At 49.6% G+C, this 26,167-nt stretch overlaps 11 protein-coding genes across 11 annotated transcripts; 5 read left to right on the plus strand and 6 right to left on the minus strand.

Annotated features, from left to right (window-relative positions):
- Positions 1-209: 209 nt before the first annotated feature.
- YALI1_B02047g (uncharacterized protein) lies at positions 210-1,589 on the plus strand (the record flags this gene model as incomplete). Its single annotated transcript, XM_068281941.1, has 1 exon — positions 210-1,589. The coding sequence occupies one exon, from the start codon at positions 210-212 to the stop codon at positions 1,587-1,589; it is 1,380 nt and encodes a 459-aa protein (XP_068138042.1).
- Positions 1,590-2,783: 1,194 nt separating this feature from the next.
- Positions 2,784-3,067, minus strand: YALI1_B02073g (uncharacterized protein; the record flags this gene model as incomplete). Its single annotated transcript, XM_068281942.1, has 2 exons — positions 2,784-2,844; positions 2,889-3,067. 2 exons carry the CDS (start codon positions 3,065-3,067, stop codon positions 2,784-2,786), a joined length of 240 nt encoding a protein of 79 aa, XP_068138043.1.
- Positions 3,068-3,523: 456 nt separating this feature from the next.
- Positions 3,524-3,875, minus strand: YALI1_B02082g (uncharacterized protein; the record flags this gene model as incomplete). The annotated part of the gene is made up of 2 exons (XM_068281943.1): positions 3,524-3,719; positions 3,766-3,875. 2 exons carry the CDS (start codon positions 3,873-3,875, stop codon positions 3,524-3,526), a joined length of 306 nt encoding a protein of 101 aa, XP_068138044.1.
- Positions 3,876-4,633: 758 nt separating this feature from the next.
- Positions 4,634-9,380, plus strand: YALI1_B02091g (uncharacterized protein; the record flags this gene model as incomplete). The annotated part of the gene is made up of 2 exons (XM_002142959.3): positions 4,634-4,813; positions 5,340-9,380. The coding sequence occupies 2 exons, from the start codon at positions 4,634-4,636 to the stop codon at positions 9,378-9,380; spliced, it is 4,221 nt and encodes a 1,406-aa protein (XP_002142995.3).
- Positions 9,381-9,815: 435 nt separating this feature from the next.
- Positions 9,816-10,382, minus strand: YALI1_B02149g (uncharacterized protein; the record flags this gene model as incomplete). Its single annotated transcript, XM_500378.3, has 1 exon — positions 9,816-10,382. The coding sequence occupies one exon, from the start codon at positions 10,380-10,382 to the stop codon at positions 9,816-9,818; it is 567 nt and encodes a 188-aa protein (XP_500378.1).
- A 193-nt stretch (positions 10,383-10,575) lies between these two features.
- Positions 10,576-10,860, plus strand: YALI1_B02151g (uncharacterized protein; the record flags this gene model as incomplete). Its single annotated transcript, XM_068281944.1, has 2 exons — positions 10,576-10,741; positions 10,793-10,860. 2 exons carry the CDS (start codon positions 10,576-10,578, stop codon positions 10,858-10,860), a joined length of 234 nt encoding a protein of 77 aa, XP_068138045.1.
- Positions 10,861-11,479: 619 nt separating this feature from the next.
- YALI1_B02162g (uncharacterized protein) lies at positions 11,480-11,751 on the minus strand (the record flags this gene model as incomplete). The annotated part of the gene is made up of 2 exons (XM_068281945.1): positions 11,480-11,686; positions 11,737-11,751. The coding sequence occupies 2 exons, from the start codon at positions 11,749-11,751 to the stop codon at positions 11,480-11,482; spliced, it is 222 nt and encodes a 73-aa protein (XP_068138046.1).
- Positions 11,752-12,066: 315 nt separating this feature from the next.
- Positions 12,067-13,245, minus strand: YALI1_B02177g (uncharacterized protein; the record flags this gene model as incomplete). Its single annotated transcript, XM_500379.2, has 1 exon — positions 12,067-13,245. One exon carries the CDS (start codon positions 13,243-13,245, stop codon positions 12,067-12,069), a length of 1,179 nt encoding a protein of 392 aa, XP_500379.2.
- Positions 13,246-14,883: 1,638 nt separating this feature from the next.
- YALI1_B02194g (uncharacterized protein) lies at positions 14,884-16,473 on the plus strand (the record flags this gene model as incomplete). Its single annotated transcript, XM_500380.3, has 1 exon — positions 14,884-16,473. The coding sequence occupies one exon, from the start codon at positions 14,884-14,886 to the stop codon at positions 16,471-16,473; it is 1,590 nt and encodes a 529-aa protein (XP_500380.3).
- A 1,830-nt stretch (positions 16,474-18,303) lies between these two features.
- YALI1_B02228g (uncharacterized protein) lies at positions 18,304-20,862 on the plus strand (the record flags this gene model as incomplete). The annotated part of the gene is made up of 1 exon (XM_500381.3): positions 18,304-20,862. One exon carries the CDS (start codon positions 18,304-18,306, stop codon positions 20,860-20,862), a length of 2,559 nt encoding a protein of 852 aa, XP_500381.3.
- A 1,288-nt stretch (positions 20,863-22,150) lies between these two features.
- Positions 22,151-23,815, minus strand: YALI1_B02283g (uncharacterized protein; the record flags this gene model as incomplete). The annotated part of the gene is made up of 1 exon (XM_500382.3): positions 22,151-23,815. One exon carries the CDS (start codon positions 23,813-23,815, stop codon positions 22,151-22,153), a length of 1,665 nt encoding a protein of 554 aa, XP_500382.3.
- Between the last annotated feature and the right edge of the window lie 2,352 nt (positions 23,816-26,167).

Below are 26,167 nucleotides of genomic sequence, written 5' to 3' on the forward strand. Positions count from 1 at the left end.
CTCTGCTAGAGGAGCAGTGGACGCCGCCTAACCCGTTTGCAGGCGAGAATTTACACGAAGGTGTGGTCACGGAAGCACGCCTTGGCCATCAGCACCAGTTGCCAATCGTTTCCAAGCACGGCTCCCCGAAGCTACGGGCAACCTTGGGCAAGCTGGAGTCTGACTTGTCCAAGCAGGAGAGCATTGTTCACAGCCTGAACCTCGGCACCATGGGTATTGACAACCGCCGGCTGAGGATCGACGTTCCAAAGGAGGAAAGAAAACGTGATGGGTTACGCAAGCTGCGTGACCGGGTCAAACAGAGGGTCAGCTCGTTGGAGCATAAAGTTGATGCCTCTGAAGTGAAAACCCGGTTTATGGATAACGACAAGAAGCAGACTTGGAAGGTGATGTCTGAGCTCATGCATCGCTTCGCACTCTCCGACGACGGCGCTGCTGAATTGACTGGACCCTTTGGAAAGATGAACTGCAGGTACCACCAGCAGGTCGACTGTCGGATGGACACAGCCACTCTGGCCAAGTGGTTTGTTGCTCTTGCTCGGGCCGTCAACTCCAAGGAACAACCGGTGATCCTCATCCTTAACAACGTCCCTTTCCATCACAAGGCTTGGAACATTGCCAGGCTCTGGGAAGAAACGAAGGGGTTGACAGTCTTATTCTTGATTGCAATATCCACGTCCTCTACACAGCCTCTTGGCCTGAGCATCGTTGGCGCTACCAAGAAGTCGGCAAAGACGCTGCTGGATGAATTCTACATGGCTACCCAAAGCATCAGTGGTCAATGGGCCAAGGTCACCGCCCTGCACAAGATCAACTACATGATCCAATCGTGGGGAAAGCTATTGCTAAGTTTCATAGCTAACTGCTTTGGAAGCAGTCCTGTGTTTGCTGACCACAAGTACGTTCTACCCTCCAAGTCTGTGCAGAAGCGCATCGATGCAAGACTAGCCAGACTTGGACTCAGAGACACCGGTTGTTCTGACGATACGGAGGAAGAGCCAGAACCTGACGTGAACATCATCGATGACGAACAGGAGGATTCCGACAGTGAAGCGATGGGGCCAGTCAACCCGTACCCTCCAGGGAACTCTCTGCAAGCCCTTTATCAACCACCATCAGCACCCTCTGGTTGTGAGGGCCCCGGAAATCCATCTCTGCCTCGTTTTCTTCCGACTCGTTATGGCCCGAATGGGAACCGACTTTCAGATGCACCCTCTGTTCCCCCAATGTGCACTAGTGAATGCTGCAAACCCTCTCTCTCCCGGTTCCCCTCACCATCATCTTCCAATGGCTACCCATCTCCTCAGAATGGATCCCCCCTGCCTCACTCACCTTCCAGTGGATACCCTCAGCCTCCTCTGTATGGATGCCCATCTCCTCACTCGTCTTACAGTGCTCAGCCTCCTCTGATGCTCATCTCCTCACCCCTCTTCCAGTGGATACTCCCAGCCTTCTCAGAATGGAAAGCCGTCGGTTCACCCGTCTTCCATTGGATATCCCCAGCTTCCTCAGAATGGATACCCTTCTCCTTTTGGGAACGGGTACCACCAGCTCTACTCCCCACAGCTCCAGCCCGTCCTAGTGAATGACCACCCCCAGAGCTTTGGAAGTCTCTCGTGGTGCTCAAAGAGGCGCACCTGAGCACTCAGATGTAGGCCAATCGTGGTACTGTCGGCAGACTGGGCTTCTCTGGGGCCGTGGGTATTAGTTTTGGCTTGCTACACATGAGCAGCGTTTTTGATGGATAATTGTACTTGGTCCGTCGTCAGCATGGCTACTATTCCAGTGAAAATTGTCTTTCCCGGAGTACACAGTGAGTCAAGTTTTGAACGGACTCCAGTGTCCCGGAAAAGTCATCTTCTGTATGTCGGTCGTTCCTGTCTGTCTACCTCAAATTTGTGATGCGATCATGACAAACAAATTATTGGAGAGAATATGTGGGTGTGAAAGTGGTTGAATAGAGAATATGTAACTGTCAGTCGATTTTGATCGATTTATTGTTAATGCGAGAAACTGCGCTATAACAGTTGTTTTGGGGGATATTTTCCCTACTTTTCAGGTACTGTACAGTAATAAAGTATGTACTTAGGTAATTAGTTGGGGATGGAAGAGATGATATATTCCAGGGGGGATGTATATCGGGTTGGGAGAGGTCTGAGAGGATTGGAAGTGATATATGAGTGTTGTTAGTGGCTCCAATAACGATATTATATGACGATACCTCGTATTTTGTATCGAAAACAGCCATGTTTTGCCAATTTTTCCAATTCAACATAATATATTTATTTAGTTAAGACGCATTCTAAATCAGTTGACATTGCTACCTCAACTTGTTGACTTTTTTTGAATTTCTTAAGTATGTTTTTTCCTACCCGAGCGGTCGGTTTTCGACATCGGTTTCGTCGATTTTTTTGCTTTCCCAGGCCAAAACCGCTTGAATTTATTGTCGAAATATGCGGCCTTAAGTGTGTTAAGGTTTAGTGTCAGCCATGGGAGTGAAAATTTCATATCTTTTGAAGGTCACGTACGAGGTGATATTGACAATTCTCCGATGTGTTTCGGAGGATTCTTGACAGAAGGGTTTAGTTGAGACTTTAGTTGATTTAAGAGAGACTAGTTGAGACTTTTGTGACTTTAGTTGACTTTGGTGAGACTTTAGTGAAAGTTTGACCTATGAGTGCTCATTTTGTTCATTGAAACGTTCACCGATTCATACGGTTCAGTCAGAATCGCTCAAACACCAATTTTTGGATATATTTGCTCGCTGTGGTGCTACAATTTCATTAATCGTCGTCGGCGGCGTCGGCGGCGTGTTCCTTTAGCGTGAGCAGACCACGAGTACGTCTAGTGGCATGGGCGACACGATCTTCCGGCAAATGGCCTAGGACAGTTGAGGTACTTCTTCATTGGCGATTCCTTTGTATCGGGCAAATCTCGACTTAGGAGCCATCAGGTGAAGACGGCAACTCAGCTGCAGCATGTGTAGCGGATTGTCACCTCTGTAGTTCTTAGTTAGAAACTGGTTGGCCTTGAGACAGGTTCGTTTCAACCGTGATTCCAACGTCATTCCAACGTGATTCCAACGTCATTTCAACGTGATCCAACGTGATCCAACGTGATCCAACGTGATCCAACGTGAGTCGTTCTTCATAAACTGGTCACGCCAACTGTCCTGGACAAGGACATGTTCAGCATCCAGGCCGTGGGGTGGCGTTTGAGGCCAAAGAGAGCATACTGACGAAGAGCTTTCAGCTTTCGATAATATTCTCACGTAGTTCTTTTCCACGTTGTCCTTGGAGTTGAAATGAATACCCGGGTACTGTACAGTAGCACTCAGGGATGGCGGTGAATTGGCAAAGATGCCAATAGTGTGCGTTCAAGAATAACATCAGATAGCGAGACTAGTTGCTGGGGAGACTCGACACGCGGGATAACAGCTCTGGTCGGATTGAGACACTTTGAGGAGTTCTGTGGGGTCCTCATCCTTTGGTGTAGGAGGATCACGAAAGGTTTCATTGAGTGCCTATTCAAAGAAAGAGGCCCCAAAAGAGACCTTGAACTGAGTCCAAAAACCCGACATGGAGCTTGTAGATGAAGCGGTCATGCCTGGAGCGCATTCGTTTTGTTTTTTGAGGCCTTGAAGGCATACCGGCTCACAAACTCTTAAGCCCCGGGGTTGTCGCATTCGGCCCGGAGACAAACAGCTTTCTGGAGTCCGACTGGATGGGCTCCGTAGAGAGATTCTCAGGTCAAACGACTGTCAACCATCCCTCAGTCGGGGAAGATACTCTGGGGAGTATATGATGTTCTCTCCAGGTGCCTTTTCTGACGAGCCCTGGCTCTATGAGGGACTGAAACTTGAAGAAGCTGTACATTGATGGAGACAAATCCGATTAGAAGCTCGCCAGCTCAATAATCGCCTCGTCTGCTTGTGTGAGTGTCGTTTGGAGGTTGAGACACTGTCGTGGTGTGGATCGTACTCAGGGTCATTAGAATTGATTAAAAAATCAGGGTAGAACTTCGCTTTTTCACCGGCTATCTCATTTCATCGTAGTTGTAGTTTGAACCAAATTATTCCACACGGTATGGACTCGTACAAGTCTCTGACCTGGAAGTGTTGTTTTCTTTGTTTTTTTTTTTATTTTTTTATATTTTTCGCCAGTTTTCTAAAACGAATTTATTTTTTTATTTTATTTATTTATTTATTTTATTTTATTTTATTTAATTTTATTTAATTTATTTAATTTAATTTAATTTAATTCTATTTAATTCTATTTAATTCTATTTGAAAACTCGGTTCAAAACTCCCACTGGAAATTTTAAACTTCCTCCGACTCGGAGAGTCTATCCAGTAAATAAAAATGGGGAAAATAGACAGAATTAGGAGGCGTGTGTTTCTGTGATCACGTGATTTTCCTGGTTTTCTGTATAGTTTTTTCTGTTTATTTTTCCGTCGTCTTGATCGACCATGGTTTTGTGGTGTTTTCTTTTGGGTTTTTATTTTTATTGTTTTTATTCAGACGAATTTTTTTTTATTTTTTTTGCTCGTTATTCCCACCTCTGTTCCACGTGACCTAACCCTGAAAAACATATTGTTGTCAGCACCACCACAACACGTCAACACCAACCCACCATGTCGTCCCCCGCTAGTGCCAGCGACGTTGATTCGGTCAAGGTCAAGATGGACGAGGACGAAATCGACGTCCGTGATGACGATCGTCACGAAAACGGCGAAGACAACGACAATGACAATGAAGAGATGGATGATAGTAGTGAGGAGGAGGATGATGATGATGAGGAGGAGATTGCTAGGGTGAGTGAAGTGTCGATATGACGAGATGACGAGATGACGAGATGACGAGATGAGCGAAGCGAATCTCGAGTGGATTTGGAGAGATGAGGAATCGAATCTCGATTTGGAGAGACGAGGAATCGAATCTCGAGTGGATTTGAGATGAACTAAGCGAATCTCGATTCCATTAAAAGACTGGAGATTCGTTTCGCTCATCTCCGTAGTGCCGCGGGTCTCATCTCCATAGAGTCGCGGGTCTCATTTGATGCTGGCAATGTTCTGTCTGGTTGGTTCAGTTCAGCGGATCACCAACCACAGTTTTCATCTGAGAAATCACAGTTTTCATCTGAACAATCGCGGTTGCCATCAGGAACAATCCTAGCACAGTAAACAGATCCAAGACTCAGTCAATCGTCGTCTTAGAATTACTGGCAGTGCCAGATCCCGCTGACGACGAGATACTCGCCGTTCTATCCAGTCTCGGCACTCGACTGTCTAACCTGACACTGCGCACTACTGGAGCTGCTCCAACATAATACTAACCCAGGTCCGACAAGGCTTCATTGTGGACGACGACGAAGAGGAAGAAGAAGTGGACAAACCGAGACGAAAACTCAAGAAACGACGACGAGTGATCCCCGAAGACACCGACGACAAACCCCCCACGCCCGCCGAGAACGACCATCTCGACGAAGATGATTTGGACCTCCTCATGGAGAACACGGGCGCGCCCCGAGAACGGCACTTTAAGCGTCTCAAGCGAGCAGGCGATGACGACTCCTCCGACCGCCAGAAGGGACTCGCCGACATGTTCTCCGACGAGGAAGAACAGCCCGCGCCGGTCGAACAGCGCAACGAGTTCGACGACTTCATTGAAGACGACGAGTTCAGTGAGGATGACGCACCAACACGGGGACGTGAGTCGCAGCGAGAGTCACGTGCCACTGGCGCTCCGGCCGCGTTCCTTTCCAAGGACGTGGGCATCGATGATGACAAGCTCAACGAGATCTACGAAGTGTTTGGCGACGGAGAGGAGTACGCATGGGCCCTGGACGCGGAGGAGGACCGCGAGCGTGCCCAGGAGGAGTACGAGGACGAGGGACGTGCTGGTCCAGAGCTCAGAGACGTGTTCGAGCCGTCTGAGCTGAGAGAACGACTCCTGACCGACGAGGATAATGACATCCGGGCACGTGACGAGCCCGAGCGGTACCAGCTTCTGCGTCAGTCGATCGACAAGTACGATCTGTCGGACGAGGACTTTTCCAAGGAGTGCGAGTGGGTGGCTAGCCGTTTGAAGACCATGAAACAGGAGCATGTTCCGCCCCACCTCGATTCCGAGTACGAGACTGCGGTCTCCAAGGTACTGGAGTTCATTGCCAAGGAGAATCTCGAGGTTCCGTTCATCTGGCATCATCGTCGAGACTTTCTTACCCATGTTTCGAAACATGAAAAGTTCAAGGCCAAGGTTGAGGATGACGAGTATGAGCCGACGTTGGAGGCACCTGTGGCATCCACCACCGAAGAAACCAAGGAGATTGAGTACACAACCGTCGAGTTGCTGTCTCTGGACGACCTGTGGATGATTGTGCAGCTTGATCTCGATTACCACGGCATTGTGGAGAAACAGCAGCAGCTGGAGCGGTTGCGAACCCAAGCGGGAGTGTCCAAGACTGGAAACCATTCATTCATCAACGATTTCGCCAACTCTGCCTCGTTGCAGGACACTCAAGACGCCATTGAGTATGTGCAATTTCGGTTTTCCGGCGAGCTCGGCGATTTGCAGTCCGGGTCGTCGAAGCGACATTCTCGGTACGCCAGATACGACCGAATTCGAGCCAGCAAGCTGTATGGTCTGGTCAGACAGTTTGGTATCTCCTCCGACGAGTTTGCAGAGAACCTGGAAACCTCCACGCGTATCAACTACACAGAGGATAACGCGCGAGCTCCAGCTGACCTTGCCACCGACTATTTGAACGATTCCAGCCTGGTCCTGAGTGACGCCGCATCGGCGCTCGAGAGCGCGACTCAGATGTTTGCCATGGAGCTGGCATTTGACCCGCGGGTGCGGCGGTATGTGCGTCAGCAGTTTGCGCAGCTCGCCAAGATTGACGTGTATGCAACCGAGGCGGGTTCCAGTCAGATTGACGAAGCACACCCAGCTTACGAGTTCAAGTACTCGCGAAATCTGTCATTTGAGGAGCTCAGAAAATCGCCCAAACTGTACCTTCAGATGCTGCAGGCCGAGGCTAAGGGCCTGGTGAATGTCCGAGTGTCGTACCCTGATTTCAAAACCAAGTTCATCGATCTTCTGCTGAGTAAGCTGCAGAGCGATGGCGTGTCTGACATTGCCAGTCAATGGAACACCCAGCGACGGGCGGTGGTTCGAATTGCAATGAAGACTCTCGTTCCCATGGTCACTCGATCTATCAAGGAGGAGTTGAGGAACGACTGTGAGCGGCAACTCTTCTTTGAGCTGCGTCGCATGTTTGGCAGAAAGTTGAACCAGGCTCCTTTCAAGCCGCGAAACTACGAAAAGGGCACAGTTCCAAGAGTGTTGGCGCTTTCTGCCGGCCAGGCTGATTTTCGACGAGACGCCGTGGTTGGCGTTTTTGTCGATGAGGAAGGCCGAGTGGCTGAACGGGCCAAGCTCGGAGCTCCACAAACCCAGGAGTTCACCAACGCGCTGTCCGAGATGGTCAAGCGTCGAACTCCCGATCTTATCGCCTTCTCGGGCCAGACAGTCCAATCCCACAGACTCAAGAGCGTGATTGAAGAGGTTGTTCGAACGCAGGGTCTGGAGGCCGAGGGAGAGCCTCTGGAGGTGCGATGGGTGCAGGATGAGGTTGCCTGCCTGTTCAGAAACTCCGCCGGTGCCCTGGTGGAGTTTGCAGACTCGCCTCCTCTGGAACGGTACTGTGTGGCTCTTGCGCGGTATGTTCAGAGCCCCCTGCTGGAGTATCTTTCGCTGGGCAAGGAAATCAAGGCGATTCCCATGGTGGATTTCCAGTCGTTGATTTCTGAGGACCGCTTCTACGAGGCCGTGGACTCGACTTTTGTCGATTACGTCAATCTCGTGGGAGTCGACATCAATGAGGCCATTAGAGACGCTTACGTGGCTCGAATGCTGCCCTACATTGCTGGTTTGGGCCCCCGAAAGGCGTCTGGTCTGACTCACAAAATCCAGTCTCGTGGCTATCTCGGCACTCGTCTGGATCTCATCACCGAGAAGCTGTGTGGAAAGAATGTCTTTATGAACGTGGCTTCGTTCCTGCGTCTTCCTTACGACAAGCGATCGGTTCGTCACGAGGAGACGGAACTTCTGGACGCCACTCGAATCCATATTGAGGATTACGAACTGGCGAAAAAGATGGCTGCTGATGCCCTTGAGCTCGACGAGGAAGATCTTCTGGAGTTTGAGTCCGAGGGAGGAGTTATTGCTCAACTGATGAAGGAGGGCGCCGAGAAGCTCAACGAGCTCATTCTGGAGGGCTACGCCGAGGAACTCGAGCAGAAACTCGGCAAGAAGAAGCGGTACACTCTGGAGATGATCCGAAGAGAGCTCATCAACCACTACGAGGAGCTGCGGGAGCCGTTACACGTGCTGACCGACCTTGAGGTCTTCACTATGCTCACCGGAGAGACGGAAAAATCGCTGCATCCCGGTTCCGTCGTGGCGGTGCAGATTAGAAGAATCTCCGACAGATACCTTGCGGTGCGTCTTTCGTGCGGAATTCAGGGCAACGTGACCCAGGACCGGATCACCGACCAGCGAGGAGTGCATCCGTCGGCGCTGTTTCACCATCAACAGACGATTCGAGCGGTCGTCATGGAGGTGTCATACTCGAATTTCTCCGCAGAGTTGTCGTGTCTCCACCGAGACATTTCTGACGCGCAAAAACGAGCCCGTCAGGTGAAGAGACCGCGAGATCAATGGGACTTTGAAGCGGAGGCCGCCGACAAGTCCGCCCAGGAGGTGCGTCGTGAGGTGGAGCAGCGAAAGACTCGAGTCATCAAGCATCCTCTGTTCAAGCTCTTCTCTGGCTCCGATGCCGAAAAGTTCCTCTCTACACTTCCCCGTGGAGAGCTTGTCATCAGACCCTCGTCACGTGGCACAGATCACATTGCCGTCACGTGGAAGGTCGGTGATGGCATTTACCAGCACATTGACGTCGTGGAGCTCGGCAAGGAAAACGAGTATGCGCTTGGAAAGACTCTCATGGTCGGCACCTCCAAGTACTCCGATCTCGATGAGCTCATCGCCATGCATGTCAAGTCCATGGCTCGAAAGGTAGACGAGCTGTGCCATTCGGACAAGTACTCGGCCGACTCCATTGCCGAGACGGAGCAGAGTATGGACTCGTATCTACGAGGTGGTTCGAAACGAGCCGTGTACCGGTTTGTGCTGTCGTCCAAAAAGGCTGGCTACTTCCATTTGCTGGTTAAGACGGACCAGAAGAGTCCCATGCTTGACTGGCCCGTCAAGGTGATTCCTGGAGGCTACCAGTTGGGTGGAGAAAAGTACCCTGATGTCATGAAGCTGTGCAACGGGTTCAAGACCTTGTTCAAGAGCAAGACTCAGAGAAGATAGTTGTGTATATTAATTGATTGTTGTAATGAAAGTAATCCGAGAGCGAGTCGTAACGACGCTGTTGGATGTGTCTTGGGCTATCCATTCCTCCAAGTGTTTCGTTCGTGTACGCGCACACTTTCACATTCTAGTACTGTACTACAGAGACGTCTACAGTATCTCTTCATCCTATATCGCCCTGCAGCTGAATCATCGGACCTCTGTAGCTGGTCGCTTCGTCCTATCTTTCGAGCGAACGTCGTCCGTTATATCTCGGAAACTCCACTGCGTGCTTGAAGTTGATATTAGCTCTGGTGTCCAAACAGGACTAAAGCCCGAGTAAGATTGGTGATGGCAGATCGCTTGTCGGGTGCAACAGGCGAATATGATAAGCGATTGCGACACTTTTGCCGAACATGTCAAAGTCAGATAATCTAGTAACAAACGAAACCTCTCCTACGTCGAGGTTCCAGTTTGTTTCTGTCGCAGTTCCCACTCCTTGGCCCCCTCCATGATCAAATCAAACACGGGATCCTTCACGTCGTAGTAACTGTCGACATCGTCGGCAAATCGCTTGGCCAGCTGAATTTTGATCTCGGCATACGCCGCGGCGGCATGAGGATGGGTCCGCAGATAGTCTCGACACAAAAGCGGGTATTTCTGGTTGAATCTCCCGAATTCTCTCACGTGCAAGTGTGACGGCCGTCCCCCATCAATCTGCTGCTTGAAAAACAGCTTTTGCAGCTCTTTTTCGGCTAATTTCTGGCCCGGAGGACAATGGTCCACTTTTACCCCGCTACTCTGAACGTATCCTATTGTTCGCAACGCCTCAATGTCCACCTGTTCCAACTTGTCCACACTCATTTGGATGTCAATGATATTTTTGGCGGGCAGATTGGATACCGACGTGGACCCGATGTGGTCGATTTGTGCGTTGGTCGGCGCCACAGACGCGATTTTGGCTCTCAATGTTTCATATTCAGCCGGCCACGACGGCGACGGGGGACAGATGACGATAGACATTGGCGATATCCTGAGTTCATGAGTTCATGTGTTTTTTTTGAAATATTAAAAATTGGGTTTGATATTCCGAGCCGCATGGGTGGGGATGGTTGTATATGAGTTCTCCTGAAAATATATAAACCCCCTTGCCATCCACTTTGGCAACGTCAAAGCAATCTCTGAGCTTACGCTAAGGATTCGACCACTCTGGGAGATGCTGATTCTGCAGAGCGCAAAGGACGAAGCAGTAGTTGTCTTGCAGGAGCTGGCCAACTCGAGACTCCTACCTGACTCCTATCATGTTGGCTTGAGGACTCTCGAGCTGCCGAGTTGCCATCGGCGCACCTCCTTCATGAATCTACGGGACGGAGCTATGAGGGGTGAATAAGCAAATACTTACGCGCTCAGTTTCCCAGATGGGTCGCAACCAGGGGTGAAACACCCAACCTTGGGCCTGCTCTATGGTCCTGTCTCAGGGTCGTATCCCGGAAGCTGTTGAATGGGGGCTGAAAGCACCTGCTACGACACAACTGTTGAGACGGCTAAAACCATGCCATGTGGGGCCTTCTGGGAATTAGAAATAATCTACGGATGTACTTGGTTGTGTTCGTATCACACAAAATTCTGAGCTGGGTAGAAATCTCTCACTTTTTTGTTTGCAAATAATAATAATTACTTTTTTAATTCATATTTCGCGTTGCGACTTCTTAAAGGTATAGTTGAGTGGTTTACTTGGGAACCTTCCCGGTACTTTCTACAATCTAACTAACTCAGTTGGGACATTTGTTGAGTTAGTTGAGACCAGAGCGGATTAAAAAAAAGACTACCTTTCTTGTCATCGAAAGATTTGGGGCAGTATTAAATATACAAAATGGCTTTATCACATGAACTTATCGCACTGGTACCTATATCGTCTCCATATCTCCCTCTCAGCTTCTGTTAGACGCACTATATTTCCACCACCTAAGCTCATACGACCAACTCCACTTCCAGTATCAGTCCACGCTGCTCAAAACCCATATTGCAGAGCCGAACTTCTTCTGTGATATTCTCTCCCCCGATTTAACCCAACATCCCTTCCAATGTTCTTATAGTGTCGTCTTGATCTGAAAAGTGTTCTACATCAGACAGAGACGACTACGGGACGGGTCAATCTTTGAGTCCAAACGTCGAAATTGAGTCCAAACATCTAGATTGAGTCCGTCGTCCGCAATTGAGCCCATAAGCCCGCAATTGAGCCCAAAATCCCGCAATTGAGCCCAAAATCCCGCAATTGAGTCGTTTTCTGTATGTTTTTGGGTACACGCTAGTTCAGAGGCGACCCACTCATGGATTCAAATCGTATCTGAATAAGTGATTGTTAAACACCTGGAACTCGACTGACACTCATTCTAGACCCTCAATGAGCCCAGTGAACTTATGAACCCTTTGGAAACCCGCTCAAAGCCGCAATAGACATGAAGGGCCGGAAAAACATCAAAATCGGAGCGCTGTGGATATCGTTTTGGTCACGTAACTGTGATTTCTCCGAGAAAAAACCCTCCATTTATCATTATCTCCTGTATTTTTTTCCTTTTGTTGATACTTACAACTCCACAATTGTCTTTCAGAATGTCTTTGAGATGGTCTTTCAGATTGTCTTGCAGAGCTCAAATCACCAAGTTGAATTGACACACACCGTATATCCTCATCATTCAACCACTCTTCACCACTCGGTCCCTTTGGAGTCTTTCAACTCAGCCCACTCGGGCACCTCAGTCTCAAAAACACCTTCCTCCAACGTGTACTTTTGGGCATGCAAATACAACTCATCGTGGTAATCCTGATAAATAGGTAACCCACATTGGTCACAAACCCCCTCTTCAACCTTCTTCCTCCTCTTGACACCCGCCAACTCCGGATTGTACTCCCTATCGTTCTCGATAGGATATCCAAGATGTAACAAATGCTGCCGAATTTGATGATTTCTACCAGTAGAAGGAAGACATCGGACGATGCTGAGGTCACGGTGCTCGTCGTATGCGACTCGCTCAAAAGCCGTATGGGCGTCTTTTGGCTGTACATTTCGTTTGATGGTGTTTTCCACCACCGGGTGGTGAGTCTCTACTCGCCCGGGGGGAAACCTGCCCTTGACTCGAGCCAGATACTCCTTTTTGGCCGAGCGGCTCATAATCTGCTGGGTCACGTGGTTGACCGATTCACTTGTTTTTGCAAATACCAGCACTCCGGTGGTGTTTTTGTCGAGTCTGTGGGCCGGATATAATTCCTCCAATCCCGTTTCATGTTTCAAAATCTCCTTGACCGAGTTGAACAAATACTTTCCGGTCGGATGAACCGGAATTCCTCCTGGTTTGTCGACCACCACAAGCGCATCGTTTTCAAACACGATTCTGATGGGCTTCTCGTCCCTTGTTGGAACTGCCGGTTCATGTCTATGCACTCGACTCTCCAGAATCGAGCCGTTTTTGAACACGTGGGTCGACAAAGACTCCCAATCTGTGTATTCTGTTGCGGGCTCGCTCAGCTTGTCTCTGCGAATCAACTTGATGTTTCCTGCATCGATTGTTTGTCTCAGATGGTCCGAGGGGTATACGGAGGAGAACTCGGTGGAGAGAACGTCAAGTACGGTTTTTCCAAACCACCGGCCTTTGCTCGGGATTGAGTGTGTGTAATAGTAGGGAATCACGTGACGAAATCCTTTGGAGAAGGAGTATGTCATGGGGAGTGGAGTGAGTGGATGTACGAGTGTATCGTAGTATGTATGTATTGTACAAATTATCACCACGCACAATACATACATACTACTTGTACGATATAATGTCAAAAATAACGTCAAAAATAACGTAAAACCTTCCAAAAAAACCTTCCAAAAAAACATCCACATCAAAACGCTCTAGAATGCGCAATATTGAAGATAAAGTCGTCAAAGTTGACCTTGACCTTGGTTGGACTGAATTCAATGGACTGACAAATGATCAGACAATTATGACCCGATTTCTGCCCCTCCTACTACCAAAACCTCCGAACTTTATTTCCTTTATTTGTCACTAATAAAAAAAGAATCCCTAGACAGAACGCTACAAAAAGCTGGTCTGGATGTTTGGGGATTTTTTTAGTGAGAATTTTTTTTATGCCGCAACTTTGACGTCACAGCACATTGTCTGTATTGTGTCCAGTCTTGTATCGTTGCTGAACTAGTTGAATTACTTGAATTAGCTGAGTTTACTTGACATCAACTGAACCAACGAGTCCAGAGTATAGTACATACGCGAGTACATTCTGTACAGTACAAACTGTACGTAGATAAGTCCGTCCACCAGAGTACAGCCACTCGGAGTGCATATTCCACGTAGATCAGTCCAAATAACTCGTCGTCGTTACCCTGCCTTGAACGTCGGTGAAACGTTGAAACATCGGTGTTAAGAGCCGCAGCCGTTGTGCAAATCGCAGTTAAGGATAGAGCCTGCTTTTGGGATGTGGATGAGGAGATGGAGCGTTTGAGGACTCTGGAGACTGTTTGTATATCACGTGTGGAGCATCTCTAAAGAAATCTGAAAAGCGCATCTGATTCGCCGGACAGCCCAGATTTGATTAATACCACTTTTATGCCCAAATGTGGACTTTTGGGCAATTTGGAGACCTCTTCGCCGAGTTCCTGCCTCAGTTGCTTTACCTCAGAGTTTGAAATGTTTTTTGTTTTTTTTGTTCTTTTCTTGTTTGATTCATCCGCACCAAGGCTACAGATACAGCAGATAACGCACGGCTGGCGCTTGGCGTGGGGTCGGTGGCGTATTGTGGTTGTACCACGTAGCAAATCTGATTGCGGCTTCAAGTCCAGTATTGGTACGATGTTTTAGTCGGCTCCAGGTTGGCTACAGTATCGCTACTGTACTAAAATTGTACAACAGCATGTGAAAATCTGAGTATATACTGTACATACTGTACATACTTGTGAGTGAACACTCTTCCAGAGACGTAATTCGCGTCTCCAATTGTTATTCGCATCTCCAACAAGTGTCAACATTTGTCCTCTCTCTCATCTCCTCTTTCATCGCCTCTTTCATCATCTGATCATCTCTTGTTTGGTTCTTCTTTCTTTCTTTTCGTCTGCTTTCGGCCACCGGTCAATTTAAATTTCACGTCGTTGTTCGGCTAATTTACTTGACAAAAAAAAGGTTTGTGCAATCGGCCGTTCCTTGCAGGAGGTTGAGGCATAGAGAGGTCCTTCTTACAGCTGTTTGAGCATTTTGCCCAAATCGGAGAAATTCACCATAAATATTTAGCTTCTTAGAGATTTTATTTACCATTTTTCTGTATTTTTAAAAAATTCCACATTCCCGCAACATTGACACTTGTCCGCTCTCCCCCCACTGAATGCAGTGCAGCAAAAAGCTAATCCAAGTGGCAACAAAGCGCCGATTATCAAACGACGATTTGCGGCCGGTTTATATATATATATAATATATATTGATCACCGGGTTTCCTCAGACGACTTCCACGCCTTCTTCCTCACTCGCGAAGAATGACTACCACTGCCACAGAGACCCCCACGACAAACGTGACCCCCACCACGTCACTGCCCAAGGAGACCGCCTCCCCAGGAGGGACCGCTTCTGTCAACACGTCATTCGACTGGGAGAGCATCTGCGGCAAGACGCCGTTGGAGGAGATCGAGTCGGACATTTCGCGTCTCAAAAAGACCTTCCGATCGGGCAAAACTCTGGATCTGGACTACCGACTCGACCAGATCCGAAACCTGGCGTATGCGATCCGCGATAACGAAAACAAGATCCGCGACGCCATCAAGGCGGACCTGAAACGACCTGACTTCGAAACCATGGCGGCCGAGTTCTCGGTCCAGATGGGCGAATTCAACTACGTGGTCAAAAACCTGCCGAAATGGGTCAAGGACGAAAAAGTCAAGGGAACCAGCATGGCGTACTGGAACTCGTCGCCAAAGATCCGGAAACGGCCCCTGGGCTCCGTGCTTGTCATCACGCCCTGGAACTACCCACTGATTCTGGCCGTGTCGCCTGTTCTGGGCGCCATTGCCGCAGGCAACACCGTGGCGCTGAAAATGTCAGAAATGTCACCCAACGCGTCAAAGGTGATTGGCGACATTATGACAGCTGCCCTGGACCCCCAGCTCTTTCAATGCTTCTTCGGAGGAGTCCCCGAAACCACCGAGATCCTCAAACACAGATGGGACAAGATCATGTACACCGGAAACGGCAAAGTGGGCCGAATCATCTGTGAGGCTGCCAACAAGTACTTGACACCTGTGGAGCTCGAACTCGGAGGAAAGTCGCCTGTTTTCGTCACCAAACACTGCTCCAACCTGGAAATGGCCGCCCGCCGAATCATCTGGGGCAAATTCGTCAACGGAGGACAAACCTGCGTGGCTCCAGACTACGTTCTGGTGTGTCCCGAGGTCCACGACAAATTTGTGGCTGCCTGTCAAAAGGTGCTGGACAAGTTCTACCCTAACAACTCTGCCGAGTCCGAGATGGCCCATATCGCCACCCCTCTCCATTACGAGCGTTTGACGGGCCTGCTCAATTCCACCCGAGGTAAGGTCGTTGCTGGAGGCACTTTCAACTCGGCCACCCGGTTCATTGCTCCTACGATTGTCGACGGAGTGGATGCCAACGATTCTCTGATGCAGGGAGAACTGTTTGGTCCTCTTCTCCCCATTGTCAAGGCCATGAGCACCGAGGCTGCCTGCAACTTTGTGCTTGAGCACCACCCCACCCCCCTGGCAGAGTACATCTTTTCAGATAACAATTCTGAGATTGATTACATCCGAGATCGAGTGTCGTCTGGAGGTCTCGTGATCAACGACACTCTGATCCACGTGGGATGCGTACAGGCGCCCTTTGGAGGTGTCGGAGACAGTGGAAATGGAGGATACCATGGCAAGCACACTTTCGATTTGTTCAGCCATTCTCAGACGGTCCTCAGACAACCCGGATGGGTCGAAATGCTGCAGAAGAAACGGTATCCTCCGTACAACAAGAGCAACGAGAAGTTTGTCCGGAGAATGGTGGTCCCCAGCCCTGGTTTTCCCCGGGAGGGTGACGTGAGAGGATTTTGGTCGAGACTCTTCAACTAGTGGAGTTTATGGGTGAGTAATGGATCGTCGCTCATGGGACTAATCTACTCTGCCCGTTATGACCAGCCACAGCTCATTGGCTGAATCCTTGTCCACCTCGGGCCGTCGTCATGGTCATTGTGTATTTAATGTATTTTATCAGTAGTATCTCGACGAGACGAGGTGGACTCCCAAAGATATCAGAACCACAAGTTTGTCGATAGATTCGTATCTGTCACCTGACTAGACGCTTTCTTGAAGATGTGTGTTTGATTTGATATACAAAAATGGAGAGATATCAGAGAATATGGAGCAATTTGAGTCATATACAGATGTTTTGTTCGACGGAGGGTTACCAGGCGACTCTAGACTGTCTCCATACTACAAGTAGTTCATTGGCGTGTCTAGAATCTTCTCTTTCACCGTCGATATGAACTGGAAATTAACCGGGTCTCTTTGATTCACATAACTGGTGTGTGATAGTACAAGTAGAGCAATATGGAGTCCAATAAATACTCATCGGCGAGAGTATAGAGAGAGGGGACTCGTTCGGGGGGTTTTAAAACTGCCGTGCCACATTCCATCTCCAATATTTTACAATTTTCCGTCAAAATGTAGGAAATGTATTATCCAATCAGGCTTAACTAGATGTCCAACTATTCTCGCTTAATGTCAAGTAATTCAACAAGATCGGATGTTCGAGTGATACAGATACTTCTGGTGATACAGAATCTTCTTGTGATACAGATACTTCTGGTGATACAGAATCTTCTGGTGATATAAAATCTTCTGGTGATACAGATGCTTCTGGTGATATCCCCCTACTTCTTCTGTGATACCCCTACTTCGTCTGGTGAACTAAGATCCACACTCGTCTCGTCTCAACGACTCAAACTGTTGTCAAGTGTTTTCTGTCCATTTCAGAAGGCTGAAAAGAGGAAACTGCCGAGTTGTGATTTTCCGCTCCAAATTCATTGACTGTCTTGTCTCTGGTTACTGCTATATCTCTCTTCAGCGGTTGATCATAGTTGAAGGGTTGAGACAGACGGGTAAAAGTGCTGTATTCTCATTGTTGAAGATATGAGAGGTGAATAACATGACAAATGTGATTAAAAAGGCCGCAAAGGTGCCTACATCAACTCCAATCGACTTTTTGTCGTCTTTTGACATCTTTTTGAGCCTCTTGAAATCGCCAATATGCACATTCATTCATCAATAGGCATAACTAGGAGATACAAGAAAGGAGATTTGGACCAGAAAAGAGTCGCTCAAAACACGCTCAACTCGTACAAATAATATATTCTTACCACATTGTCACCGTCACGTGACCAGGAATTGTTTCAAGTGCATACTTGTAGCAGTGATACTTGGAAAGGTCCATCGGTGCCAAATATTGATTCTACAAAGGGTAGTTGTTTTGTAACTTCTCATTTCAGTGACGGAGTCATCATTTCTGCCCTCAAAAAAACATCATATGAGTCCAAGAACTCGATCATTGTGATCTTTGTTCTACTACTCCGAAGAGAATCGAACTCTCGCCTTTAACTCTGACTAAGCTAGACATCACCCAAGATCCACCATTTAACCCATTGAAAGTGGTTAAAAGAATCAAAAACACCTTTTACTGTATACTACCTACGTATAATAGAAAAATTCCAAACTCTTCTCATCCACTTCCCCCATTCCTTGCCTCTCTATTATCGTCTCCAATTCCTTAAGTAATATCTAACTAAAGTAACTACATTTACTAACATTATTACTTTACATTCTCCCAACCAATCCAGAGTCTAAATGTAAGTACGTGCATGTAGATATCTGCTACCAACTGTCTCGATCTTTACGCCCCCCTACATGCCAAAAAACGCTCTACTTCGATCGGCGCGCCAGGTGGCCATCTCGCGCGTCTTTGCCACGTCACGTGCCTCCCACGTGGTGTCGCACGCTCCGATTCTGGCCTCGGTTCGACCCAGATCAAACCCGGCGCCCTACAGGCGAAACTTTTCGTCCTCCAGAGCTCTCAGAAACGACTACGGATTGGATACGGCCGAGCGAAGTCTCAAGGAGAGTCTCGTGCCATTCAATGGTGCGCCCGTGGACCGAAAAGTGGTGCGGGATCAATTGATGGAACTCATCTCTGTGTCCCCCGGACAGGTGTTTCCCATCTCCGTGATCCCCGTGGTAAAAAGCGCCTACTACGAGCTGTTCCGGGAAAACGAACGGGTCCTGTCTGCGGGCGACACAAAGACGCTGTTTGGCGCCGTGGCCGGCAACAACCCAGAAGACGTGCAGGACCTACCATTTGTTCTGGCGGTGTACCACCAGGCCGAGCAGGCTGCCGAGACGAATCGGGACTCACGTGACAACATTTTGCTGCTGGGCAAGTATTTTCTGTTCCAGGACAGGCTCGACAACTTTTGGAAGCTGCTCGAGGCCCAGATCAAAACCCATGACGACGTGGACGCGGGTTTTGTGAAGCAGCTGCTGGAGTTGATCTCCGTCGACCCTCATCTGACTCTCGGCAATGTCGCCCGAGTGCTCCAGCTCAAGACCGACAACCATGTCTCCTCGTCGGACGAGCTGCGAAATGCTCTCTCAGCCACCCTTGAACAGCTCTACTACAAGGAGAACGAAGGGTCCGAGTTTTTTCTCTCGCTGGTGGAGAACCACATTCTAGATTCCAAGGACTTTACTCCCTCTGACAGCGTTGTTGCCATGATTCTGAACACGTGTGTGAACGAAGGACGTGAGGATCTGGGCCAGAGTGTGCTCCGAAACGTCGTATCAAGGGTCGGTAATCTTTCCCCCGGCCAGGAAGACCCTCAGAACTGCTGGGGTTTCTGGTCTTCGGTTGCCATGGACCTGCACGGCTCCAAAACTGACGTCAAGGCTTTCATTTCTCGTCTGGAAGCCCTTCCCCATCGAACCAAGGCCACGTGGGACATTTTGATTCGATACGCCGTCTTCAAGGCCGATCTGGCGGGCCGAAACGATCTTCTGCAGGTCAGAGCTCTGCTGGCGGAAATGCAAAAGGTGGGGTTCGAACCAGATGCCGAGACCTACTTTGACGCGTACCGATCGTCCAAATCCATCAAACCCGACGTGGTCCACCTGTTTGAAGCCGAACTGGACATTGAAAAAGATACGTCCATCTTTGCCATCGAAATGGACAAGGCGCTCAAGAACCACGACACTCTAGAAGCACTGTCCATCTTCTACGAGTCGTTCGAACAGGGCGCTCAATGGGAAAACAAACGGCTTCACATGGAGGCCATGACGGAGTTGCTGATTCAGTATGCGGGCTTGAACGACACTTCTGTGGCCGATATTCTGCAGCTGGTGCAGCGAATCGAGCCCATTTGTGCCCAGGGTCGAATCCCCTACTCTGCCGAAACCGCCATTGCCCAGAATGTGCTTCAGCGGCACAGTGACACCGCCAATTTCTACACGTTCATGAACCGACAGTACGGCAACACCGCAGACAAGGTAACCAAGCAGGACCCCCAGATCCGCCCTCACACCTACCAGGTCATCCACGATTACATTTACAGCTGTGAGTCTGAGCGAGCAGATCTGGCGTGGGAGATGTACGGGCTGCTGCACAAGTTCTATGTGGTTCCCTTTGCCGACTACTACAAGGCGATCAAGTTTTTTGCCCAGGACGTGAAACGGCAGGATTACGCACTTCTGACGTTCCAGCAAATTCGAAAGAACCATGATCTGCACGGCCAGCCGGCAGCCACATCGGAAATGGTGGCTTTCCTGTTCCACGAGTTTGCCAAGACCAAGTACAAGCGGGGAATCAAACGTTTGCACGAGGTGGTTGCTCTGGAAACGTCGTTTGATGTCAACCGAGATGTGTTGAACGAAATGATGGCGGCATATGTGTCTGTGGAGGATCTGAATCGAGTTCAGGACTGTTGGGCTCAGTTGCAGCAGCTTCCTCCTTCCATTGGCGCTAACAACCGTTCGGTGGATGTTCTTCTGAGCTACTTCAAAGACAACATTCACTACACTGAGCGAACTTGGCAGGGTATTCCTGAGTTTGGTCTGCTTCCCACCTTGGAGAACTACGAGCAGTATTTGATCAACAACTGTCGAACCGGCAACTACCGCCGAGCTCTCGAGATCACCAAGAACATGGAGATTGACAGTGGTCTGAAGCCTACCGCGAAAATCATTGCCGCAGTGTACAACTACACGTTTACCGAGCAGCGCAAGCTGGAGGTGGAGCAGTGGGCGGAGAAGGCTCATCCGGAAATGTGGTTGGAGCTGAAGGAGGGCGACAAGCTGAAGAGCTTGTGTTTGCCGGCCAACAGCGACAACGATAATGTCGAGAGTTTGCTCAAGCAGGCGTCGGCTGATATGGACGAGGAGATGAGTGGGGGCATTGTCAAGGTGGAGAGCGTTTAGCGCCTTCAGGGGCGACGAAGGATGCGGGCGAGGCGTATTGAGCGTACCGAGCGTATCGAGCGTATCGAGCGTATCCACTGGTTTGACTAGACAGCTTCAGATCTGTCCCGATGCTGGTGTGCGATACACCATTTGTATATATTTTAAAAGTTATGTGATTGATAGGCTGAATGCATCAATGATCTGGATCGATTTCATTGTTGGTAGGGAACCAGTCGTCTCTGGAACATTCTGTAGTCTTTTGAGTGCTGAAATAACTGTTCACTGCCATGTGAACTCGGTCTAATTGGTCTGTCCGCTGCTGAGTTCCCCCTGGCGCTCCGGAAGAGTCTTCAGACGCGCGTCAGGAAAGGTCTTTGCCGTTGGAGATTCCCGGCTTGTTGATACCGTCATTTATACATTCGAACCAAGACGAATCCTGCACTAAATCATCAGTGACTTACAAATGTCATCCAATGAAACCGTTTGGATTATCTAATAGTGGAGAAATATACTTGGAGAAGACGATGATGCGGTTATGATGCGGTTATGGACGTGGTTGCAACGTTTGGTGTGACTATTGCTGACGGTGGATTGTATCACTAAATCACCAACAAACGTTACTTGGGAGAGAATCGGGATAACGTGGATATTTCGAAATATTACTACTGTGAGTGTTTTTAATGAATCGATTTTTGTTAAGAATATGTATCCATAGAGTAAAATGGTATATATTTCAAAACAGCACCTTTTTCGGAACCTCTAAATGGCACCCCCAGCACCCTTTTTTGTTCTTCTAATTGTTAACTATTTTAAACTAAAGTACTTGACTACTCTTCAGATCTGTTCTAGTGCTCACAGAGTACCCGATACTGTCCTATTTTCTTCAAACAAGTACCATTCGAGAGCTGTATGTGAATTGATGTCCTTCAATCAAGTCGTCTCCATCACACAATGCCTCGGTTGACACCCAACTACTCCACCTTGAAGTGATGATAAAGTACAGTATAAGAGAGGGGATACGACGAGTATGGGGGAGATGTTGTAGTATTTGCCGGTTTTTTCCAATTGTCCGACCAGGCTATTGAACAGGGCTGTTTCGCATTAGCTACGACTTGAATTCTGTCACAACTACGACTACCACTACGACTACAGCTGCTACAAGTGCGTGCGACTTGAATACAGCTACTGTACAACTACAGTCTGTTACAACTTGTCTGCTACAGTACAATCACAGTCAGCAACAAGGGAAGTACATTGTACTGCGCTGCACCATCAAAACAATCGTTAGTCATTAAATATGCAGTTGTTAGACATGCTCAGTTCCAGGATACTGGGTCTTGGGCTCGGTCTCCGCAAAAGTGGGCTCATCCTCATGAGGAGGGGTCTCGGTGTTCACCGGGGCATTCTCCTCGTGAAACGGCGCCTCGGCCAGTTCGTCGGTGGGCTTTTCCTCCTGGTCCCCTGCGTAATGAGAAGGCATGTGGTCGGGGACCCAGGAGGCGGTTTTCCAAGCGGGCACGCGGGCGTCCCACATCTGGTCAATCACCTCCAGACTCTTGCCCTTGGTTTCGGGGAAGAGCAGGAAGACGTGGATGGACATGACGATGCAGAAGACACCGAAGATGATGTACACCTTCCAGTTGATGTTCTTGAAGGCGGTGGGCACAAACAGGGCCAGGGCAAAGTTGAAGCCCCAGTTGGCGCCGGCGGTCAGCGAGTTGGCCAGCGCTCGTTGTTTGTTGGGGAAGATCTCGGAGCAGTAGAGCCAGATGCCGGGGCCCCAGGTGGGTGCAAAAGAGGCGACAAACAGATAGCAACAGGCGATAATGGCCTTTCGGGCCGGCGCCTGGTTGTCGGGAATGTAGATGGTGGTGTAGGGGTCCGCTGCCTGGTTTTTGGAGGGTACTGCCGGTAGACCTTGGGGCATTTGGATTCCGTAGGCTCCTAGCATTCCTCCGACAGCTAGCAGCCAGGTGGCCATGAGCATGCTTCCACAGAGGAGCAGGGGTCTTCGTCCGATTTTATCAATGAAAAGCAGCGCCGGGATGGTCATGACCACGTTGATGATGTACTGGATGGAGCCGGAGACAATGACGGCACTTTTGCCCGAGTAGCCGGCCATTTTGAAGATGATGACCACGTAGTACATCATGATGTTCATTCCAGTCAGTTGTTGCCAGATCTGGGCCCACACTCCGACCATGGTTCGGTTGATGGAGTCTTTTCGGAACAGGTCCCAGATGGTGACCGACTTGGACTCGTGGTCGATTCGCACCACCTCTCGCAGATCTTCGATTTCCATGAGAATGTCCTCCTCGGATCCGTAGTTGGCATTGATGGAGCGGATGATCTGGATGGCCTCTTCCCAGCGGTCTTTGGACGCCAGCCATCGCGGCGATTCGTCCAGCAGCATCATTCCGAACGCCAACATGGCTCCTGGAATCAGCTGGATGCCCCACGCCAGTCGGAAGGACGAGTGGCCCTTGATGTATGAGCAGCCGAACGAAATGTAGAACATGATGAGAATACCCCAGGTAACGGACCATTGGAAGCAGCCGACGAGCCGGCCTCGGATCTTCTTGGGGGACAACTCGGAGATGAAGACGGGGATCTGGGACGAGCCGAGGCCGATTCCAAGCCCGGAAATGGCCCGGCCGGCAATCAGTTGGCCCATATTCTGGGCAGAGCATTGAATGGAGGCGCCAACCATCCACCAGGCGGCGGCAAATTGAATGGTGGGCTTTCGGCCAACCCGGTCGGAAATGTAGCCGGCAAACGCACACGACAGCATGGATCCTCCGGCCATGGAGGCGGTGATACCTCCCTGCTGGAAGGAGGTGGGATGACCAAAGTAGTTCATGTAGTTATCTTCGCCCACAAAGGCCGACACGGACGAGATATCGAAACCAAAGAGCATTCCGCCCATGGTGGCTACCGCCGCCGTGAGGTAGGGGTTATGGACCTTGTACATTTGGAGTTGGAGTTGCAAAGGTCGGTGGAGAGTGGTTTGGAAAGAATCCGGGGTCGTGTTCTTTATATATTCGTGACAAACAATTGCCGGACCACTGTTTTTGTTCCTCTGACTTCACTTTTCACTTTGCACTTTTCGTTTCCGTCAAACTCCAACTTTCGTCGGAAAGAGTTGAAGTTGAACCTAGAGCAACAGCTGGGTTTCCGGGGACCTTGTCAACTAGCAGGTCATCCATCTCCTGCGCGAGTCTTTGTTTGGCGATGAGCTTGGCGGGTAGGTGGTTGTTTCAGGGTCGTCTGGAGGTGGCTGCGCTGTCGGCGTGGGGCTCGGAGCGAAGGACCAGTGTCCCACAGGAGGCTCTCGATGGCCCCAGAGTGGCGGGGCGGGTTGGGGAAGTTTACCGCGGTCTAGCATGCGAACAAAATCAAATCAAAAAGAGACCTTTGGCGGTTCCAAATGGTCCTGGTCATGTGAGTCTGTGAAGACATGTTGTGGAGATGACAAAGGGGCGGATGAGAAGAGAAAGGGGTGTCTGATGCTTGATTAATGGATTTGTCATGGGGTATCAAGCACTTTGACGAACTCCCGGTTAGCTTAGTAAGGATATATCTCGTTTTATCGTGGCATGTGTTCCCTCCCCCAACCCACTCACCCCACGTATTTGGACGAACCTTGACACTGTGGAAGGGCGGGGTGGGGAGTGTGAAAAGTCGACTATTGTTCCGAGGGTTGAGCTGAAAATTCAAAAGAGGATCGCGTTAGCGATCGCCTGAACATGTTCTGCCCTGAACTAGTTGGGATGCCCTGGCCCAGTATCGAGACTCTTGGAGACACTAACCCACCAAATCACTACTGTACCCACCACCAAATGACCCTATCCAAATCACTACCCACCAAATCACCCTATCCAGATCACAACTCGCCAAATGACCCTATCCTAGCCATTTACATCAAACTTCTCAAGACGGTACTCTCTCATCCATAGCAACAGACCCAAGGTTAGACTCCGAGCTACAATTTCTCCGGGGAAAAATTTGATTCTATCTGCCAACAGACTCGGCAGGGACATGTGCTTGCCAGGGGACCAAGGGATAGGGCTGCTGGTGGCCCTTTCCCCGCACAAAAAATGACCCCACAAAACCGCCTGCGGGCGACTGACAGACCCCAAAACCGGACTATACGAATCGGGAGAGCAACGGCGAGTTCCCCACGTCGTTAGTGGACGTCTTTGGAACCCTTCTCGAACCCTTTTTGAACCCTTCTGCCCCGTTTCGGACGCCCGTTGGCCTCCCCGACTCGCTCCGAAGAGTTAATCCGGCCCGGAAAAACGCGGCTTGGCGTGCATCCGTGCCTCCGGCAACCCGCTAAGTTGAGGTCCCGCGACAGGGGGATTTTCCGGCCGGAGGGCCAAATCAAACCATCGAGAGCGTGCCTTCAGATGCTTCAACTCCCCACATAAATCCACCTGCTCCCGGCCCCACACTGTGCTTCTCAAGGTGCACAACCGAGATTACAACGTACCATAGATGTAGAGGGATACATGTGAGGCGCTGAGGCGCTGAATTATGACCGAAACTCTCGGCTCGTGTGAGCCATGGCGCGTGAGTGGTCCGTGCGTGACGAGCAGTTGACCAAACTTGCTCCACGACGAAAAAAATGGCCCAAAGGGTTCTACTGACTACCCAGACATGGGAAAAATCTAATCATCTCCGTCGCCAGAACAAACATGTCTCATCCTACAGTTCACCCTACAGTTGGTAAAGTGCAATTTCGACAACCCCGCATCTCCTGCTCCCCAAACTGTGTCCTCTTACCGGGGGGGATCTACACACCCATCCAAGCTTACAATTTACACTAGAGTTACAATTAGTCAGTAGCCGCTTTGGGGAGAGCCGTGGCCGCTTTGGGGGGGAGCCATGGCCGTAGCAGTCTGCCCAAGTAGTCCATCTGGTCGCTGGGCCCACTATTTGGCTTACTAACCACCTTCTGGGGCCTCAGATAAAACCGCTCATCGAACCCGTCCTTCTTCAAAGTATATCCCTCAACATGGTCAACGTGAAACCCCACGTTTTCCGTTCCACGGAGGTTTTGACTGCAATAACGAAGAAGGTCTGGTTTTGCAGTCGGAAAAATCTTGACGGCTCTAGACTCGGCCCAACGGTGGATGTAGTGAAATCCTCGGGGGACCGTGACGTCACCCTACATGTACATTCCTGGAGATGAAAACAAGTGCCAGCAGGGGGAAAAAAGCAGTGCTGATCTAGTCGACATTGTGGGGTCTTGTGGAGAGTTTTTGAGTGTATTTTGAGCGATTATCAGAACTCCCTAGAGTTCTGGCGGTACTCAGAGACA

This window comes from Yarrowia lipolytica, chromosome 1B (assembly GCF_001761485.1).
Source record: "Yarrowia lipolytica chromosome 1B, complete sequence".
In the NCBI taxonomy this organism is placed as follows: domain Eukaryota; kingdom Fungi; phylum Ascomycota; class Dipodascomycetes; order Dipodascales; genus Yarrowia; species Yarrowia lipolytica.